Below are 21,297 nucleotides of genomic sequence, written 5' to 3'. Positions count from 1 at the left end.
TCTAGCGTTAGGTCTTGGATATCCTACTTTATGTAGAGATATCTAAGCTGAAGGAGATCCATGCCGCACTTGGTTCAAAGAGAATGAAAAACGAGAGGGATGTGCCACTCAACCTCTCTCTGTGTAGGGCATAGTCCCATTTCGGTCTCCTAAAATTGCATGAATTGGGATTCTAACCTAACCATACCTAAAGGTCGAATGTTGGTAAAACCTTGTAAAAAGCCTCCCAGTTCTCTGGGACCACCTTGTCATAGGACAGACCCATTGGGGGTTCCGTCCACTCGCTTTTCTCAATAGGCGTTCTTTAGTTATGTAATTAGGTCATATCACATTTATGTGTGACATTTAAAATGAGCTTTCTTAATTAGGCCTTTTAGGAGACGTGGTTCATTTGTGTAATTTATGGCACTGAAATGAATACATAGCAATTTGACAAACAAGTTCCTTAATTTATCTTCAAGTTAATCTTTGCCTCTTGCCCATATAGGAGAAATTATATATTCCTTCTGTACAACAGAAGTACTCGGTCCAAATCACATGGCATCATAATTTCCATCCATTATCTAGAATAAGATCTTCCAATGTCTCGGACGTTGGGCTCATAGCAGTCTATAACTCTCTCCTCGACTGGGCAAGGGGTGTCCACAACTCCACTGATCCCGAGTGATCTAAGAGTGAGACACATTTGCGTGGTTGGCCTTTTCACCACTCAACCTTTGGTCCATGAATTCAACAGTGCCCTCTCGAGTTGAACCGCGGCGTGACCTTGGAGATGATCCACCTGTGCAAATAACCTTTCTTAATTAATCCAATTAAGAAGCAAGCATAATCAAGGCAATCAACCTAATATCATCTTCCCAGAAAACATTCATTTATTTCCCATGGCAATTTGTCATCACAGATCTCTCTGCCATGAATTTACCATCAATCACAAGTACTTGGAGTAATCATTCCAAACCACAATCCAACAATATGTACAAGCATTTAGGGAGTTGTTCGATCAACCCACAAAAATCAATTGTATTTTTTCCAAACAATACAAGAATAGACGCGATAACAATTCTATGGTTTATTGGCTCTCATCCTTGGGATCAAAGAGCGATTCTATGTAAAATTTACTTAACACTTGTATGCACAATTTCTAATGTCATTCTTTTTACGATTATGCCATGCATAACCCTTGATCGATTCTTCCTTGTAATTGCTCTATCAATGAATAAGCCATATGCAACTAGGCACAATTAACTTCCCTTGATACATGCACTTTGCAAGCTTCATCTTTCAAATATGTGAGATAAAAGTTATCCTTTTTGATAACCTATACTCATACATCATAGTATGAGGCCTAACGTATCTCATACGAGACTCAAAGTAAACATCTATCAATTTGAAAATACATTGCTTACGATCGGTACCACAGTTGGATTGACAATGATGTCTTTGCTCACAGCTTCGTTGCTGGCTGTAGGATTGCCATCCACATGCGGCATTCTTCGCTTGGAGGCCATCGTCCGTAAGTAGATTCGAGAGATAAGGAAGAAATGGATTTTGAGATGAAAGAGCGTAAGAAAAGATGGCTTAGTTGAAGATCGCGAGATAGAGAGAATTGAGTTAACTCTCTCCCTTGCAGCCTCTCGGGGTAACTCCTCTCTCTTCCTCTCTCTCTCTCTCTCAAGCTCCTTCTCGAGATCTCTTGGAGAGATATCCTTCTATCTCTCTCTCACAGCCTCTCGAGGTCCCCTTGTGTTTTCTTGTGTCTTCCATGTCTCATATTTATAGCTAAATAGAAGAAGAAGGATTGTGATTGAGAGAAGAGCTCTTTGTGGAGGGGATCTTGGAAAAATTAGTAATCTAATACTCAAATCATAAATCGGATGGTTTCATTGGCTCCGAAAGGGGGGTAAAACTCCAAGACACTTAACTAGAAATCTTTCAAATCACTGATTTTTCTCCCTATTCGAAGTGTTGTCTATTGCTTGCAAATTGCGATTGCGGCGTAGGCGATTTTGCTAATCTTTTTTTTTTTTTTTTATAAAATCTCAAAAAACAACTAAAACATCACTTGTCTTTTTTTTTAAATGATATCCAGTTTTAGAAATCTCTATATCTTTTTAGGACAATATCTAAAATATCTAAGATATGTTAGTTTTACCAAAAAATCTAATATTTTTGGACCATCCATACTATACATATTAATATTAGTGATTAATATGGCTCATAACTCTCGTTCACGTTGTAACTTCCGTGAAGGATGGCTATGATCCTTATCAATCTAAGAAAAATATTGGATTATGACTCTCGGTTTTTTAAAAACATATATTTTTAATTAAATAAACATCGTTATTTATTAATGTTAGTTTTTACTTTAGTTAGTCGTTAGTTAGTAATCTTACTAACTTATTAATTGACTAACTTTCGAACCGACCAATTAATTTTTAATTGTGTGAAAATATTACAGAAATCATTTAGGATGTTGAATTGGCAAATATTATATTGAACTCTTTTTTAGAGTCGTAGCTTGGTTTCCATACCTCTTTGATGTTGTCTTTAAAGGGGGGCAACAACCCCTTACATTTGTGGAGTTGAAGGCGTCTTGTTGCAAGAGGAATAGACTTGAAAGAATGTTGCATTGCGTTCAGGAGATGTGGCTATGCTCTCCAAGTTCAAAAGCAAAGGAAAAGTCAAGAAAAATACAAAAAATCAGCAAAAGGGTGATGTGGGACATGTCAAAGTGCATCGATGGACAAAGATTGAGAGAGAGTGAACACAGAGAGGAGACAATGAAACACAGAAAATCTGCAATGTAGTATGTTGTACTAGGAGTGTAGAAATATACATGGGTGCATAGAAAATATTTGTGTGTGTCTCCCCCTTGAGAACCTCGATCTTCGTCAGTTTGCACGCTGTCAGTCTTAGTAGGCCATCTTTGTCAGATGTCAAATTAGAATGTGATCAAAATATTGGACTGAAACTGCTATAAATAGCAATGAAAAAATGCCACGAAAATGATTAAAAGCAGATCGGTTGCATAAAAGAGTCTGATTGCTATTGCCCTTGTCTGACTCTATTGACACGGCACCTGTCTGACTGTACTGTCTATTGACGTGGCACTCTGCGCTGTTCGTAGTATTGTACTGCTTGTTGATATGGCACTCTGGGCTATCCAAGAAATGACTCTCTAACACCCCCTCTCAGAGCTTGGACACGTCAAATGATTAAGGGATCTGGCATGTCTCCGAAGAAGAGCGTGGGAAAACGCTTTCGTGAACAAATTTGCAAGATTATCCTCCATGTTGCAATACTTCACATCAATGGTCTCATCTAGAAGCTTCTCCCAAATGAAGTGATACTGGATCTCAATGTGCTTCGTCGGCGCATGGAATACAGGATTCTGTACCAAGGCAATGCAACTCTCATTGTTGCACTGTAGAAGAGTAGGACAAGTTTGGGGGCAGCCAAGCTTCTCCAATAATCTCCGAAGCCACACAATCTCACATGTGGTGGAAGATGTGGCTGGATACTATGCCTCAGTAGAAGAAAGGACTTCCATGGGCTGCTTCTTGCTACTCCAAGAGATAACACCTGGATCCAAGGTAAAACAATAGCCTATAGTAGACCTACGGTGGTCCACATCGCCAGCCCAATCCAAGTCGCTCCAACCTGCAAGAACAAGATCGGAAGTATCTGTATTTATGGGATACGAAATCCCTAAGTCTGAGGTCCCCCTCAAATACCGAAGAATCCTCAGGGCAACCTGTCAATGCACCTATTTGGGTTCACTCATAAACCCTGCTAAAAGACCCATAGCAAAACAAAGATCAACACGAGTGTTGAGTAGCCAAATCAAGGATCCAATCAACTGACGGTAGTCGAAAGCATTTGTCAAGGGAGAATCAAAGTGTGAAGTGACCTTCCAGCTCGGATCCATAGGAGTAGAAATGGTCCGATAAGTCTCCATCTCAAAAGTCACCAAGAGCTTCTGAATGTATCTCTACTGAGAGATGAAAATCCCCCTCTGAGATTGATAAATCTAGTGACCCAAAAAGAAATAAAGAAGCTCCAAATCCATCATCTTGAACATCTGATGTAAAGCTGTCTTGGTCTCTTGGACCTTTTGTGCATGATCGCCTATCAGAATCAAATCATCAAGATACAACACAAACAACACACGACGAGCCGCGGAAGTGTGCACATAAAGCTTCGAATCAGCCTTGGAGCGCTGATATCCCAACTTTGACTGAAGAAACGAGTTAATCTTCTCATTCCGTGCATGTGATGCTTGCTTGAGGCCATACAAGGCCTTCTTCAACCTGTAAACTTTCCCATCCGAGGATCCAAAGCCAAGAGGCTGCTCAACATAGATCTCCTCTTGCAAGTCACCATTGAGAAAGGCCGACTTCACATCCAATTGATAGACAAGCCATCTCCTATGGCCAGCCAAGGCAAGAACAACTTGAATAGTTGCCATACGAGTAGTGGGGGCAAAAGTATCGTGGAAGTCAATGCTTGGGCGTTGAGCAAAACCTTTAGCAACAAGGCGAGCCTTGTGCTTGTCTAAAGAACCATCACCAAGGTACTTGGTCTTGAAGACCCACTTGACGCCAATCACCTTCTTGTGAGAGGAACGAGGCACAAGGGACCAAGTGCATTCCTCTCAATAGCCTCCAACTCGGCTTTCATAGCTTTTCGCTAATGATCAGATTGCAAAGCCTCTTTTACGGAAGTGGGGTCTTGAGTCATCAAACAATAGTTAGAGCAAACAAGCTTCGTAGAATGTGCCTGATTCCTTCGTGACCTTTGCGGTCCATCCTGTGGTTCCCACTCCTTAGGGATCCCCTCGATCCTTCAAACTCGGAGTGTGTCACGGGCCCAACGAGGAGGAGGCCAGACCTTTCCCTATCGCTCTCCATTCGCTAAAGACTCGGGAACATCCACCGGCGAAAGCTCCACTAGGGTGGCTGGTGGAAGGGAAGACTCTGAATCAGAAGAAGAATCTTCATCAAGAGGCTCTGGCTTCAAAGCAACTGTCTCGGGAGCCCAACTCTCCCCTAGATCTCCAAGGATAGGGTGCTTGTCATGAGGACGTGAAAATTTGATGCTTTGCTTATGTTTAATTGACATTTGATTAAAGGATTAATTAAATGTGCAATTAAAAGATGCACTTGTGTTGCACATGTAAGGTGCAAGCTACTTTCTCACAGTTGAAGACAGAAGGATCCTGTGAAAAAGATGAGTGCCAAAGGTAAAAGTTATAACAAGTTACACTTGTTAGATTTTAGGTGAATTTTGGTGTCAGTTTGCCCCTAAGATCATTAATTGGCCATTAAATGTCAGTGTTGATACTAGGGACTAGGCATTAATTAATGGATTAATGCTTGTCCAAGGTCAATTAATGCATGGGACCACTTTGGGTTGCAAATGGCATAGCCAATTAATTTTTGGATGGGCAAGGTCAATTTTCTGGGCATGGATTAAGGGCTGAATTAATTAATTCTGAAAATTAAATGGCTGGAAATTGTTGAAAATGGATTAAGAAAGCTGCCACTTGGCAAAACTTTTCCATGCAAGTGGGGGAAAGGCTAAATAGGGCTAAAGGGAGAGGGAAATCTCGTTTTTTCATTTTGGAGCTGTTGGAAAGAGGTGTTGGACTGTTGCTGCTAGCTTTTGGGGCCAATTCCCAGCCATTGGAGACCATTTTGATGATGGAGATTGCATATTCTTGACCTTGGGAAGCTGACAATTGCTGCTGATGCACTTTCTCTTGAAGATCACAGTCTTTGATGCTCCTATTGTTGTTGGTGTATCCGTTTGGGGCTGGTACAGCAGGGCATCAGCTGATTTTGATCAGTTCGCGTTAAATCTCAAAATTTTCTCTCTCTACAGCATTCTCTCATATCCTTCAGCCTATGCTCAGCCATTCTCAGCAATTCTCAGCCATTCGGAGGAGATCTCAGCCATTTTTGGTGGGCTGATTTGTAATTTTTGTAGTAAACCCTAATTCATAGCAGAAATTAGGGTTTAGTAGCCACCTTGGGATCTGTGCCAGAGATTGAAGGCTCAAGGGACTAAAATCAGCAGCTGATAATTGAATGTTATCAAGGGGTTTCAGAAGCCAGCCCATCTCGAATTGATTTGGGGCAGCATTTGGCCAGCCAAGGGTCAAATTGGAGAAGAAGTCCTGGGTGAAACAAGGGGCAAATGACCTAAAAGGCTTGCTGGACATTTATGACAGCAAGAGCAATTGGTTAGTAGGAGGAGATTGAAGAATCTCAAGTTGTACTTCCAATTGAATGAAAGCTAAAGAAATACCGCAAGGGGCACCAATTTTGGGGCCAACAGGGTGTCTACTGTCCAAGAATGTTATGGTAAAGTGTGTATTTCATTTTACGTGCATTTATTTATTGCTGTAATTAACTCTTAAATCAGGTTATCACCACCCATTCCAAGAAGGAAGGCTGGTTTCATGGTTTCATTGCCGGGATACATCAAATCTCTTGATTTGGTGGGCCCGAGGCACCTGATTGCAAGCCAAAGCTTTGTGCTAGTGCTAATTTTTGTTCTCAGCTGAGAAATTACAGCAACATGTCTTCATACAGTGAGATGGAATCAAGCAGTGATGATGCCTCTCAGTATGGACATTCTCGTGGGAATGAAGAAAATGCAATGCCTAATCTTAGACAAGGCTCTCATGATGGACAACAAGTTGAAAATGTTGCTGGTGGGCAAGATGCAGGGCCTTCAAGCTGTCATGAGGTAGATGACCAACAAAGTGAAGAGGAATTTGATGACCAATTCAAGAATCGGATGAGGACAGCAGTAAATCTCTTTGCTGAATTTGCAAAGGATCCTTAGTTCACCCGATTTTTGAATGCTCCGAAGAAGGACAGCAAGGGCACGTAGAGGAAGACTTCATGTTGATCATAGATGACTACGGTAGGATGCATGGGCCTATTTCTTGACATTGAAGTTGAAGGCTTTCTTTCACTTCAAGAATTGGCTTCTCTTTGAGAAGAAGCGATTTGGCCGGCCACTAAAGACCTTGCGTTCAAACAAGGACGGTGAATTTATGTCTAATGAGTTTGCTTGTTTTTGTGCAGATAGGGGCATTCACCAAGAGTTTGCTAACACCAACACTCAAGAGAATGGCATTTTGGAGTGGAAGAACAGAAGTGTCATTGATATGGTGCGCACCATGATGGAGCACCGATAGACACCCCAGTTTCTGCGGGTCGAGGCCGTGACTTTTGCAGCTCACATCCTCAATTGATCACCCACTTCGACCGTTGATAGGATGACATCTTTTGAGGCTTACTTTGGGACTAAGCACATCCCGAAGACGTAGCGTGACAAGTTCGAGACGGCTTCTCGACAGCAAGTTTTTGTTGGCTACAGTTCCCAGTCCCAAGGTTGTCGTCTGTTTTATCCTGTCAAGCGGAATATCTACATGAGCCAAGATGTACGGTTCATGGAAGTTCCGGCCACAGAGGTGTGTGAGGAGCACTGAAACCAGCCTTCCTTCTTGGAATGGGTGGTGATAACCTGATTTAAGAGTTAATTACAGCAATAAATAAATGCACATAAAATGAAATACACACTTTATCATAACATTCTTGGATAATAGACACCCTGGTGGCCCCAAAATTGGCGCCTCTTTCATTCAATTGGAAGGAGTACAACTTGAGATTCTTCAATCTCCTCCTGCTAACCAATTGGAAGGAGTACAACTTTCATTCAATTGGAAGGAGTAAAACTTGAGATTCTTCAATCTCCTCCTGCTAACCAATTGCTCTTGCTGTCATAAATGTCCAGCAAGCCTTTTAGGTCATTTGCCCCTTGTTTCACCCAGGACTTCTTCTCCAATTTGACCCTTGGCTAGCAAATGCTGCCCTAAATCAATTCGGGATGGACTGGCTCCTGAAATCCCTTGATAACCTTCAATTATCAGCTGCTGATTTTAGTCCCTTGAGCCTTCAATCTCTTGAGCCATGCAGCAATAGACAGAAGAGATGTCTCCAATGAGAATGTGCCTACGCAAAGGTCGCAAATGGGCAATACCAACGGGAGAAAGAGTCATGTGCCGTGAGGCACCATTGTCCACGATCCACTCTCAAGCTTGGGGAGCTGTCATCATAGCATCAAAAGCATAGTAACAGGGAACGATTGTCTTGAGGCCTCGGAACGCAAGAACGCCATCCCGAACAGATGGGACGAATAGGGACGCCAAAATGGGATGGGGATGTTCCCTGTCCCTTTCCCCTATCCTGGCCGTCCCCTTGTCATGTGTCCTATTAGGGGACGTTTTTAAAAGTTTTGTTTTTTTTGGAGTAGGTGTCTTTTAGGGGGTGGTTTTTTTGCATGTTCTTTGGTAGTATACATTCACCCACACACACAGTAATATGGGACCGGTTTTGAGAATAGGGATGGAAATAGGGACGGGCCCACAGGGACAAGAATAATAAATTGCCATCCCCTATTACCATGAGAGGGGCTCTAACATGGGGATGGGACTGGGACGGGAAGCTACAAAATGGGCATCCCTTATTACTATGCCTACACATCCATCCACCACATCATATGCATACAGTTTCAAATGCTATTTATGTATGCCATTCCCTCCCGCGTCCCACCCCTTGTCCCCATTCCTTGCTTTTAGCGGTCCTCGACCTCATCCCCGTCCCCGTTCCCTTTCCTCGTTCCATGTTACTATGATCAGAATTCTTCGGTGAAGAGTCCTCAATGATTGCTAAGTGTAGAGAAGTAGCTGATGAGGGTGCAGCCACCGCTCCAGAATCCTTTGTGTCCTCTTCTTGGTGTCCTTTTTGTCTTTGTCAAGGCAATTCTTTTTCCAATGACCGGTCGTACCACAAATGTGGCAAGTCAATTCCTTCTCCTTGTCCTTCTTGGATTTGTTGTTGTTGTTGTTGTTCTTTTGGTCCTTTTCCTTCTTTTGAGAGGCTTGACCAACCTAAGCCTCCGATTTGGAAGCATTTTGTCCCTTCAACTGTTCCTCCTGGTCCAAAACCATAGGAACCAACTCTTCCCATCGAAGAGTCCACTCCCGCCTTGAGGCAATAAGAGCGGAATAAAAGGTACTGAATTGTGGCGGTAACTGGGGCAACAAAGTGATTGCCATATCTTCGGAGGAAATAGGCTTCCCCACATTTTGAACTTGCATCTGAACTTGTCGAAGCTTGTTAATGTGTTTTCGAAGCGAAAAAGACTTATTCTCGGACAAGGTCCACATTTGCATCTCCAAAGAAACCCTCTTCATCAAGGTCATCCGGTTATACATTTGGTTGAGCTGTAGCCATATCTCTCGAGCCATCGTCAAGTGGTCGATATGAATTATCACGACTGTAGTATAAGACAAGAAAAAGAAAAGAATGAATCTTGGCATTCAGTTTGTCCCAATGAGACTAGGCCTTGGTCAACTCCGCACGAGCATTGGAAGAGTTTGGACTCATCTCTCATTGAGGGCCTAGTAATCTCCTCCATCACAAGCTTCTCCAAATCATAAGACTCCAGAATGGCCAACATCATCACCCGCCAGATGCAATAATTGTCATCATCAAGCTTTTGATCGGATGGAAGAGCCGGTAGGACAGGCACCTTCCTGTCCATGATCGCTTGGAACTCCAAATTAGTCTCTATAGACATGTTCACCTGCAATGCTTGCACAAACGCAAAAGCAGCCTTCTTTGATTGTGTAAACCTAGCCTCTTAGGTCTATCTCCTTTGCTTCTTTAACCTTCTCCAGCCGTCGGAGGCGATGAAAAGGTAAAATCTGCAGTGGAAGGGCTAAAACACAGCCTTCCTTGCCTTCGAATAGCAATAACTTGCAGCAAATTCGCCAACTGGACTCCTTTCCCACACGCCCACACTCGCTTTAGCCTTGTTCCGATGCGCAGCCCTTCCGCTTGCCCTCGAATGCTGAAAACACAGCCTTGTGTCACGTTGAAATCTCCTCTTTAGGTAAGTTCTTCAATCAGTCAGTCCGATTTCACCACTTTGATACCATGTCAGAGTGCAGCGATGTGGAAGCGTAGGACAAAGACAGAGAGAGTGAACATAGAGAGAAGAGAGAGAGAGAGAGGAGATAGTGAAACTCAAAAAATCTGTAGTGTAGTATGGTGTATAGGAGTGCAGAAATACACACGGGTGCAGAGAAAATATCTGCGTGTGTCTTCGCCTTGAGAACCTCAATCTCTGTCAGCCTGCACGCTGTCAGTCTCAGCAGGCCGTCTCTGTTAGATGTCAGATTAGAATGTGATCAAAATGCTGGATTGAAACTGCTATAAATAGCAGTGGAAAAATGCCACAAAAATGATTAAAAACAGGTCAGTTGCATAAAACAGTCCGATTGCTCTTGCCCCTATCTGACTGTGCTGACGTGGCACTTTTCTGACTCTACTGCTTACTAACGTGGCACTTTGCACTGTCTGTACTGTATTGCCTGTTGATGTGGCACTCTTGTGCTGTCCAGGAAATGATTCTCTAACAGGACAGCCATCAAATAAGGGGTGTCCAAGACATAGAAAAGTTTGAAAACAAGGGGAAATGTCATTATTGCAAGAAACTAGGTCAGTATATTGACGAATGCCATGAGAGATTAGCCAAAGAGAATTAAAAGAATTCTGGTTTGGTTGTCCAAGAGACATCAGCCAACAAATCTACTGATGGTGATGCTTCAGCCAACTTTGTGGAGGAGGACTATGCATTTCAGAGTTGCAGTTATGATTCTTCGATAGTTGATTCAGCATTTAATGTTGTTGAAATGCAGCAAACATGGTACTTTGATAGTGGAGCTTCAAAGCACATCACTTTTAGGAAGTTGTTTGTTTTTTCTCTTTGCATTCAACCCTTGCTGAGAAGGGTGTTACATGTGTGAACAGCAGTAGTTATGATGTTTGTGGCATTGGGATAGTCACTATTATTGTTGTAGATGGTTTTAACTTCATGTTTTTAGATGTCTTGTTTGTGCTTGCATTACAAAGAACTTGTTGTCTATCTCTACTTTTAATAAGCATGGCTTTTAGGTCATCTTTGAGGATGACAAATGCATTGTCAGAGACAGGGAGATGGATTATGCACTCAAGTCATTTGGGACCCTGTTTCAAGAGGGACTAAAGGCGCACTCCTTGGGCTACTTGTACAAAATGTACATAGCCCTTTTGAGAGCATATCTAAGTAGGGGCACCTTTACATGTATAGTCAACTTTTTGAATCACACTACGAGTATTGGGGTTAGCCTGTTGAGAAACCCTTTACCCTTCACCTGTAGTTTATGTTTTTGCGTTTTTGCGTTTTGCGTTTAGGGTTTGCGTTTAGTTTTGCAGTCCCAAAAAGGGGCGCCATCCTAGATTGACTATGCCTATTTATAAGCCACTCTCTCATTCATTCCTCACGGCTGATTCATTCAGTCCGTCACCTCTTCTCTCTTGCCTCTCCACCACCCTCACATCCCTTCAGGAGGACATTGCGGTTCGTGGATGGCTGTTTTCATCATCTTCCTTGTGCTATGGCACCCTTGGTCTCTTGTATCACATTCACTCCATGATTCGGAACTTCATTATTTCATTCATCAGTGTTTCTTCTCTCTTCTCTTCTCCTCTCCATGTTTGTCGAGTTCACTCCATGTTCCTTCCCGCAAACCCTACTGTCTCGCTGATACGTCATCTTTTGACATAGTATCAAAGCTAGATCTGCTTACCTAGCAGCGAAGATCCTCCACTCTAGTGAAGGCAAAGATCGGTGGCGGGTTCGGCATCCACTTCTTTTCTTCTTCCGTTGCATCAACATCTCGTTTTTGCAAATTTTAAGTGTTTCAACTTGCTGCCCACACGCCTTTCGTGGAGGACATCTGAGCTGAAGCTGTCCGTTGCTGTCTCCATCAATTGGCGCCTGATTTCCAACCCTCTTCGCACAGTTTGGAGTTGATTCCAGCCAGGCGACTGCTATTCCTGTGCAGACCTGCTGGCATACAGCCTACCGCGTCATCATAGTCCTGCTGCTTGCGTTTTTAGTCTTTCTCTCTCCTGCAGACTGTTTTGCATGTGTTTTTAGTCTTTCTCTCATCTGTTGTCTGCGTTTTTAGTTTTTCTCTCTCCTCACTTGCGTTTTTCTATTGGTTGCAAACTCTTACTGCTGGTCATATCCTCCTTCCATTGGCAGCTCACTTTCAGCCCTTCCACTATCCTTCCATCCCTTGAGGCGGACATTGCGGTTCGTGCTTCACACTGCCCTCACACCCCTTGAGGCGGACATTGCGGTTCGTGGTTCATGGTGGTTGATCTCTTCCATCTCTTCCTTCTTCAACAAGGCACACTGATATCCATGGCTTCTTTACCAATAGATGACCAGTCTACAAGGTGTTCTTACTGTGGCACGAATGGTCATCCCATTGAAGATTGTCGACATCGACCTTTGCTCCCCATCCCTCCGGAGTACATGCGTTTTCCACCAGGCACTCCTTGTGCCACCTCTCCTTTTTGGGCCACAGAGATTGTTCTGCATTGGCTATCAGAGTACTATGCTCAAGGCAATAAGACGCATTCGATGCGTACTAAGTCCTTTCCAGCACATGGAGGATCGATGGGCGCTACGATCTCCTGGAGATCGTCGCAATGCCAGCGCCAGTCTTCTCCCACCTATTTTCAGGTACAATGGCTTCCACGACCTACGGATTTGCAGTTTGCTCCATTGAGAGATAGTGATTGTTTGATATTGTCTCCTTGTCAATCTGCCTTGTCGAGAGACAGCGGCTGCTCGACTCCTTCCTCTTCTTCGGCTACCCAGTTTGCTCTACTAAGAGACAACGACTACAATGGCTTCCATGACATACGGATCTGCAGTCCACTCCATTGAGAGACAGTGATTGTTTGATATTGTCTCCTCGTTAGTCTGCCCCGTCAAGAGACAGCGGCGGCTGCTCGACTCCTTGCTCTTCTTCGGCTACCCAGTCTGCTCCACTAAGAGACAATGACTGTTACCTACCTCTTGGTCATTCTGAGCCCCACCCTTTCCCATCCTCGACTACTCAGGTTCAAGAGGTTGCCTCTAGGAGCTCTTTGGCACCCCAGATACCTTCTTCAGCACGATCGACGACACTTTCTTCGTCATTAGACATTTCGAAGTCCGCGATCCATGAGTTTTTGGATTCGCTATCTACTTCAGAGGGGGATGTTATTTCTTTGCCCTCAAAGGGGGCATCTACTTCTTCTTCGACTTCAGCGGGGGACACCTTCACCTCCCATCTCAGAGGGGGTATCTACTCCACATGAAGTTCTTCAGTGGTTGTCTTCAATCAATCATCTCTTCTACTGTTACCCAAGATCTTCAGGTACCACCTAGATCGGGACCTCGAAGGTTCAGCTGCGACTTGGTGACGAGGCCTTCGTATTCCTTCCAGCATGGATGTATAGAGCTAGTGGCTTCTCTTCTGAGGTTGAGTTTCGGTTTCTCCAGTTCACTCTATCTACTGTTCTTTACTGCAGGTTCCCTTTCCGGTGGAAATCTTGGATCTTAGATATCCTCTACATCTTCTTTCTCCTCTTCTTCTTCTTGCCTTGGTCACTTGGTCAGCCTGGAGCCACCTCCCGAGATCGAGTATGGGCATATCCTTATGGTTCTCGGCACCACACAAAGTCCAATATTCCTCCTATGCATTGCATGTTTTCATCATCTTTGTACTAGGGCGCTTGGGCAAGTGAACAATTTTCCCATGAGGGACATTGTCCAAGTGGCACCTGTTGCATAAGCATTGCATTTTCACCTCATTCTTCTCTTGTTTTCCTTTTTGGGACTGAGAGGGGGTGTTGAGAAACCCTTCACCCTTCACTTGCAGTTTGCGTTTTTGGGTTTTTGCGTTTTGTGTTTAGGGTTTGCGTTTAGGGCTTGCAGCCCTAAAAAGGGGTGCCATCCTAGATTGACTATGCTATTTATAGGCCACTCTCTTATTCATTTCACGATCGATTCATTCAATCCGTCACCTCTTCTCTCCAGCCTCTCCACTACCCTCACACCCCTTCAGGAGGACATTGCGGTTCGTGGTTCGTGGCTGTCTTCATCATCTTCCTTGTGCTATGGCACCCTTGGTTCCTTGTATCACATTTACTCCATGATTCGGAACTTTATAATTCCATTCATCTGAGTTTCTTCTCTCTTCTCTTCTCTTCTCCATGTTTGTCAAGTTCACTCCATGTTCCTCCCCGCAAACTCTACTGTCTTGCTGGTATGTCATCTTTTGACATAGCCTTGTAAATATCATTATCTTAGTTCCGCAACTCGAAGTGAGCTTTGAGTGTTTTGTAGAGGGATAGGGTATATAGGAGGTACCGTACTCAAGGCTTGGCTCTCCAAGGTGCATTGCGGCAAGGGGCTATTATGCGTCACGCTTGGGCATGGTTAAGCGGCTTGGAGCCTCCCACCAAATATTAGAGTGGAAAAGGTGAGTGAATTTGAGTGAAGAGTGAGGGGGGGAGATTATCATCTTTTTTGGGGTGAGAGGTGAGGGGGCTATATAGATGTCATGGCATTACGTATCAAGCCATTGTTAGAACGACTCCTCAGCAGAATGGTGTTGCTAAAAGGAAGAATCGCACTCTTATGGAGATGACTCGTTGTATGCTTAAAAGCAAGGGTTTACCTCATAAATTCTGGTTAGAAAGTCTTAAGTATGCAAATTAGGTGTTGAATTGTGCATCCACTAAGGCACTAAAGACGATCACCACGTTTGAAGCTTGGCATGGCAAGAAACCCAAGGTTGATTACTTTCGGGTATTTGGTTACATAGCCTATGCACATGTTCCGAAAGAGCTTCATGAGACGCTTGATGACAAGGTTGTAAAATTCATATTCATTGGCTATAGTTCGGAAAGCAAGGGCTATCGCTTGTATGACCCATGCACAAATAAAGTTTTTGTCAGTAGGGATGTCATATTTGCTGAAAATGTTGCATTTTCACATGATCGGTTTCAAATGCTAGCCACCCATGACATTGGTGATGTCTTTGAGGATCTCTTGCCACCTTCTTTGGAGTCCGTGCATGTTGTAAAATACAACAAGTTGGTGCACCATATGCACATGAACAACATGGTATTGATGACGGTTTGCCACATGTAGTGGAGGATGCAATACAGTATGAAATGTGAGAAGTTTGAGGCTTTTCGCAAGTCCTTGAACTTGCCACCCTTTGGTGATTGATCATTCCTGTACTTTACCACATTGGCATTGCAAGGGGGTGTTAGAATTTTCCAATTCTACGGTAGTGCCTAGTGTTTTAGTCTTTAGTTCTTTTTTAGTTTTTAGTGTGAGCACAACTAAAGTTATAAGTTGTGTCACCACTCGTAGAGTTAGAGTTAGAGTTAGTTAAGTCTAGTTAAGTTAGAGCTAGGTCTATCTTAGACTTATCTTGTACCTTTCATTCTCATTTTTTTAGTTTAGCAAGTACACTCTACTCTTTTGCTTTAGCACACTCACATTGTCATTTTTTTTTCTCTCCTCTATAGGTGGCTATCATTTTTCAACACGTAGGTTGAAGACCATGGTGGAAGTGTGGAAGAAGCTTGCGTCTTTGTATTAGCATAAGACATTTGCCCACAAGATTTCCTTGGAGAAGAAGTTGCGGATGCTCAATCTTGATGATTCCTCCTTCATGAAGGAGCACATCATAAAGATGGAGGACATGAGAGGTGAGCTTGTCTCTCTTGGTCAGATTATATCTTTTGAAGACATGGCTATGATCCTTTTGACTCTATTGCCATCTCCTCGGGTTTGATGTCTTCTATACTAGCCTTATCACATCGAGGATCCACGAGACACTCTTATGGGAGGAGCTTTCACTGCTTGTCTTGGAGCACGACAAGTGATAGGTTTGGGCCTGTAGTTTTGGCTAAACCAAGGCATTTATTGCAAGTATAGGTAGAGGGAAGAAGAAGAAGCCAGAGGCCAAGGAGAGGCTTTTTGCAAGTCCTTGATCTTATCACCCTTTGGTGATTGTTCCTTGTACTTCACCACATTGGCACCATAGGGGGGTGTTAGAATTTGTTAATTCTAGGTATTGCCCATTGTAATTTTTGTGGTGTGGACACTTATTAAAGTGTCAAAGTGTGGTGTGTCTAGGACTTGGTGACACTAGGCTCTAGAGTTAAAGTTAATCCAACTCTAGTTAGGGCGTGGGAGTTTGGTAAGGTCAACCTTAGGCCTTAGTTGTATTTTGTACTTTCATTCTTTGTCATGCAATCTTGAGCTCATACACTCTCTTGACCTCACACTTATCTATTGTTCACTTTCTCTCGTTTCTCTCCCCTCCATAGCCAAGTGCATCTCAACTTTTGAGCCAATTGTCCTACCAAAAGTCTAGATTTGTTCTATTTTTATTTGATTTTGGAATACATTGGGCTGTACGAGAGGCCAAATAATTTAGCCAACAAATAAGGGAAAATGGTAATTCGAGAAGAAGTCAAATAAGGGGGGATGAAATTGGCAATGCCCATCAGTCCATTCTATAGAACTTACTGAGCCCATTGTCCTACCAAAGCTCTAGATTTGATTTAATTTGGAATTTATTTTGGGGCTGTATGAGAGCTGAAGGATTGTAGTCAGTAAGGGATGTATGGTGATTCGAGGAGAAGTCAAATAATGGGGGAGGAAAGTAGCAATGTCTACGGGTTCATTCTCCAGAACTTTCTGAGGTTGTCATATCAAAATAGTAGCTCGTTTTTATTTATTTCAATTCAGGAATTTATTTTGGGGCTGTATGAGAGCCGAAGGAATTTAGCCAATAAAACGAGTTTAAGTTTGAGGTTAATTTGGAGTGGCTTAACAGGGTGTTCCCTGTAGGCTTATCAGTTGGATAGATCTTGGAGATTATCTAGATTATTTGGAATTTGTCACCACAGGTACTGTTCATTGTGATAGAATTATTAGATAGCATTCCATGACCTTTTTTATCCTTTGGGGATTGAAGCAGCTGAAGTGCTACCAGATTATGCTAAGGATCAGTTGATTTTGACTTGTAAGGGCAGGAAGATAGCATTTGATGTGTAATAATTCCATCTTGGATGTAAGTCATGTAAACATTTAAGAAGCAATGAATGAATCTTTTGTTTGCACTTGGTCTTTTTTAAAGAAAAGGTCAGGATGGAACTAATTAGCATGTGCCCACAGAACCAGAAGTTCTCTTGATGAGCATAGATGAGCTTTTTGAAGAACTTTGTTGATTAACCTACAGATGTACTTCTAGCAAAATAACCTTTTGAAAGGCCAAAATATCATACAATACTGGTTGGATTCCAAGCAGTTCATAAAAATACAATGACAACAATTAATCTCCATTATTTGTTAGATTGCCTACAGGAGGCACGTGTTTTCAGCAATTTGTAAGGTCTGGAAGTAATATGCAAGATAGCCTTTTGGACAACATTTGCTTTTGTATCGAGTGTTGTGATGCATTTGGTCTCCCAAATGTTTACTCTCAGAAGGATGGTGAATCAGTTTTTTTGACCACATCAGAAGCATGCAAGTACATTTTTCAATGACATCATTGCTTATTACAACATGGATGATGAGGCAGTTAAAATGTTGTTTAAGAATGGGTAAAATGAAAGAAGATTGAAAGTTTTATAGGTACATTTTTCAGATAGATCTTGATAAGTCAAGGCAAATGGTACAGCGGTCTGGTTTATTGCATGCATGATACTCAGAGTTTAATTGGATCACCTGGAACTCTGTAAGGAGTGCATGGCTCCACAAAGAGAATGCGCAATTTTAAGTGGACTGAAAAGGAGACATTATCTTCAGTGGATATGAAATGACTTGCCACTATTAATTTTGATCACATCAGATCTTCAGAAATCCTTCGAAGTTCTTTGTGACACTTCTAGTGATTGGATAGATGCAATTTTGAATGAAGGACATGTGGTGGCTTTCGAGAGCTGGAAGTTATAACCAACAGATGCAATTTTGAATTGAGGACATGTTGTGGCTTTTGACAGCTGGAAGCTACAACCAACTGAAAAAGTTTGGGAATCAATGATTCATATCCTTACTGTTTGAAAGCATCATTGGCTAGGGGGAATTTTGTTGTTGAACATTATGCGTCAGATTTGAGGTATTTTCTTACTTGAGGTATGAATTATCAGAGAAATAGTTGAGACGGGCAAGCTTAGTGTCCATGTTTCATTTTGACAGAGATTGTTTTCTAGAGAAAAAGAACGTGGGGGCATATGCTTCATCTTGTTGATCGTGATTGCTCTCATCATTACATATCATTCTTCAAGGATGGTAGAGGAGGATATTCAGAAGCTTAGGAAAAATTAAATCTGTCACTGGAACCTTCGCTAGGCTTAGATGATAATGGAATATGTGCCAGTATTGCTTAACATGTTCAGGAGGTTTGTAAGGATAGAACCTGTTTTGAAGATTATACGGATTGCATCGAGGAGCTGCTGGTGAGCATGTAAGAACAAGATGACCACTTTGGTAATCAACATGATGAGGAAACTATGTTTAGCTGAAAGTTAGATGTTGAAAGACCCACTAGAGAAGAAGGTAAGGAATTTTTTGACATTAGATAGCCTCTCGATTAGGAATGCCATGACGATTTGAGCAAGCTCCTTACTTTTATGCCACACGGGTGGGAACGATGACGAGAGGAGCCTACAAAAATGACGAATGAGTTAAAATAAAGCATAGGAAGCAGGGAAGGAATGAATCGAGCAGCAGTTGGAGAGCATGAAAGGACAAGAGGGCAATGATGAGAGGAAGTGATGATGAATGAGGTCGGAGAGAGCACAGGAGGCAAGGCCGTGGGAAGATGCTTGACCCATACAGCAGTTCTAAAACCTAATTGTGTAAAACCCCAGGTGTACTCTCTGTAATATCTAGCCAGTAATTAGCCAGTAATTATGTAAGCTATGTTGGTCTTTCTTCAGAGTTCAAATCCTTACTCATGGGAACGGTCCGACTAAGCCTCAAGTGGAAGTCTCAAATGCAAAATAGACAGAGGGGGCATATCGAGTGTTTCAAGCCATGTAACCATTGTAGAGCTAGAGGTGGTGGCAACATGATTTTGAGGAGCGGGCAAAGTTTTTAAGCTTAGAAGCCTTATAGGAGGTGCTGGAGCATGAAAGTTCTAGAGACCAGGATGAAAAATCGATGTATTTAGCTTGGTTGATTGGGGATCCCAAGCAGCCAAACACATGGCAGATAAGAATGGCCAGTCAAATGGTTGAAAGGTTCACTTCGTATGAGAGTACCAACCCAGCACCTTGCGTGTGCCCTCAGGGCTTGGTTTAATTAAAATAATCAAACAGTCAAACATCACATCATACACTCATGCTCATCTTTTCCTTTGACACAGATACCAGGCAAGGTTGCAGGCTAATCTAATGTACTTGGCAGCGATTGCGGATTCCCAGCCTCAACTTTCTCCTAACATACCACAGGTATGCGTCTTATGACTTATTTGCACCTGCTGCTATGTGGCTGTGACTTGACAGCATGGACCATCCTTTGTGTACTGCTGCAGGCTCCTCCAGCCACAGTCTCACCAATGGCCTATCACTACATGGCTCAACAACAAGTTCAGCAACAGATGGTGCAACAGTCACTCATGGCTGCGAGAAATCCTTTTCAGTTTTCACAACAATCATCACAACAGCAGCAATACCAGGCCATGTCAATGCAGCATGGAATGCATTCAGTTGGAAACAGCAACCTGCCTGGCATTCCATCTGGACCGGGAGGCATGGGCGGGTTCCCTGACTTGAGTAGGATGGGAAACACAGGGGAGGATTTACGTGGAAACAAGTTGGCAGGCAGTGATGCAATGCATGGTTCTCAGTCAGCTGATGAGCCCGAACCTTCTTATCTGAAGGCCTCTGAAGATGAAGGAAACTGAAGTTGTGACCTCCCATTCTCAGCAAGCTTCGGCAGCCTGCTTGCTGTAGCTGCGCTGCTCTTTCTTCGGGTGGGTTGGTTGTTTTGTGACAGTTTGTTTAAACATATAGCCTGCCCAATCGTTGCTTGCACGCTTGGCCTTTTATATGCACTTCTTGCCCTCCGACTCCGCTGGTCGTCGTCGATCTTGGAAGGCGCGATTTTTCATAGTCACAGACGTTTATGGAGTTATGCAGTTGGGATGGATGGGTGTCTTGTCCTCCCCCTCCCCCGCCTTTTTCGTTTTGTGTTCTAGATCACTCACCCACTACAGCTCCAGTGCGCACAGACAAAAATGGAAGTAAAATACTAGTTTCTTCGAAGCACTGCCCTGTGTTGAAAGAACCGCTTATTTATGTGTTGCTAGTCGTCATACTACTACTGTTAGTGAAACACGCGTGAAGGGTTTTTTATCAAACCTCGTTAAACAGCTATTGGCCTGTTCACTCTCTCGCTTAATGGTTTTCGAACTCGGAGATTGCCCAACTCGGCATTATCGTCTCCGGAAGTGTCCACAACCCCAGAATTGCAGGGACCGCGAGGGTTGGTCAAGTCCACAGTGCTTGTGGAGAATGGTGGTGGTATCTGATTTGAGACTCCACCCACCTAAATGAAAGGTACTTCATGAAAATAGGTAAAGTTGTAGGCCTTGATGGGTTTTGCCTTGAATTTCATACTAAATTCTAGTCTTATGGTCGAAGTGATCTTTGTTGCATATATGCCAACAAAGTAAGAGAAACTAGGGTGGTTATCTTGAAACATGTCAATCAAGGTGTTATTAATTTGGTGCCAAAGAGTGTCGAAAGTCTGACCCCTATCAATGGTGTTTCTTACCATGTTTTCTTTTGTCAAGGAATGAAGGTACAATTAAAGGCTTTTGAGGTGGCACTTATTGATGACTCTTCATTGAAAGTCCTTTGGTTGTAGGGTGTTGCTTACATGAAAGGTCTTATCCCAATCAAAGTAAACCCAAAGATGCCATATGCTTTGATCAAAAGGGAATTCAACATTGGCATGATCTTTAAAATTTAGGGTATGTTCTAAAATGAAGGATCGTGATGTGCTAGGAAGTCAATCCGAAAAGTATGCATTCTTGTTTTTTTGATGAAAGTATGGTTCATGGGGAGCTTAGATTGATGGGGTTCCAACCCTTAGAATTTTGGTATTGAAAGAGATATGGAAGGATAGGAACAAGGTCTTATTTGAAGGGATCAAGTAGGAAGTAGAGCGGAGTAAAATAGAACAAAGAGCTTGGTGGTATTGGAGTATGGCATGTATGATTGAAAAGCTTGATAAAAGGGATTTGGCTAGATAGTATGATTTGTAGGAAGCTCAGATGTATGGTTTGTATCAAAAAGA

At 42.8% G+C, this 21,297-nt stretch overlaps 1 protein-coding gene across 1 annotated transcript in view; it reads left to right on the top strand.

Moving 5' to 3' along the window:
- Nucleotides 1-20,804, top strand: part of LOC148018456 (GRF1-interacting factor 2-like) — a 42,888-nt gene extending 22,084 nt beyond the window's left edge. The window contains exons 3-4 of the mRNA XM_087662057.1: nt 19,361-19,445; nt 19,529-20,804. Coding sequence (XP_087518183.1) covers nt 19,361-19,445; nt 19,529-19,900 — 457 coding nt within the window. The 3' untranslated portion in view covers nt 19,901-20,804. The remainder of the gene's footprint in view (nt 1-19,360; nt 19,446-19,528) is intronic.
- The last annotated feature ends 493 nt before the right edge of the window (nt 20,805-21,297 follow it).

Source organism: Lygodium microphyllum, chromosome 21 (assembly GCF_053477565.2).
Source record: "Lygodium microphyllum isolate KBCC chromosome 21, Lygodium_microphyllum_v1.1.10, whole genome shotgun sequence".
In the NCBI taxonomy this organism is placed as follows: Eukaryota; Viridiplantae; Streptophyta; class Polypodiopsida; order Schizaeales; family Lygodiaceae; genus Lygodium; species Lygodium microphyllum.
This window is presented reverse-complemented; position numbering and strand designations above follow the sequence as displayed.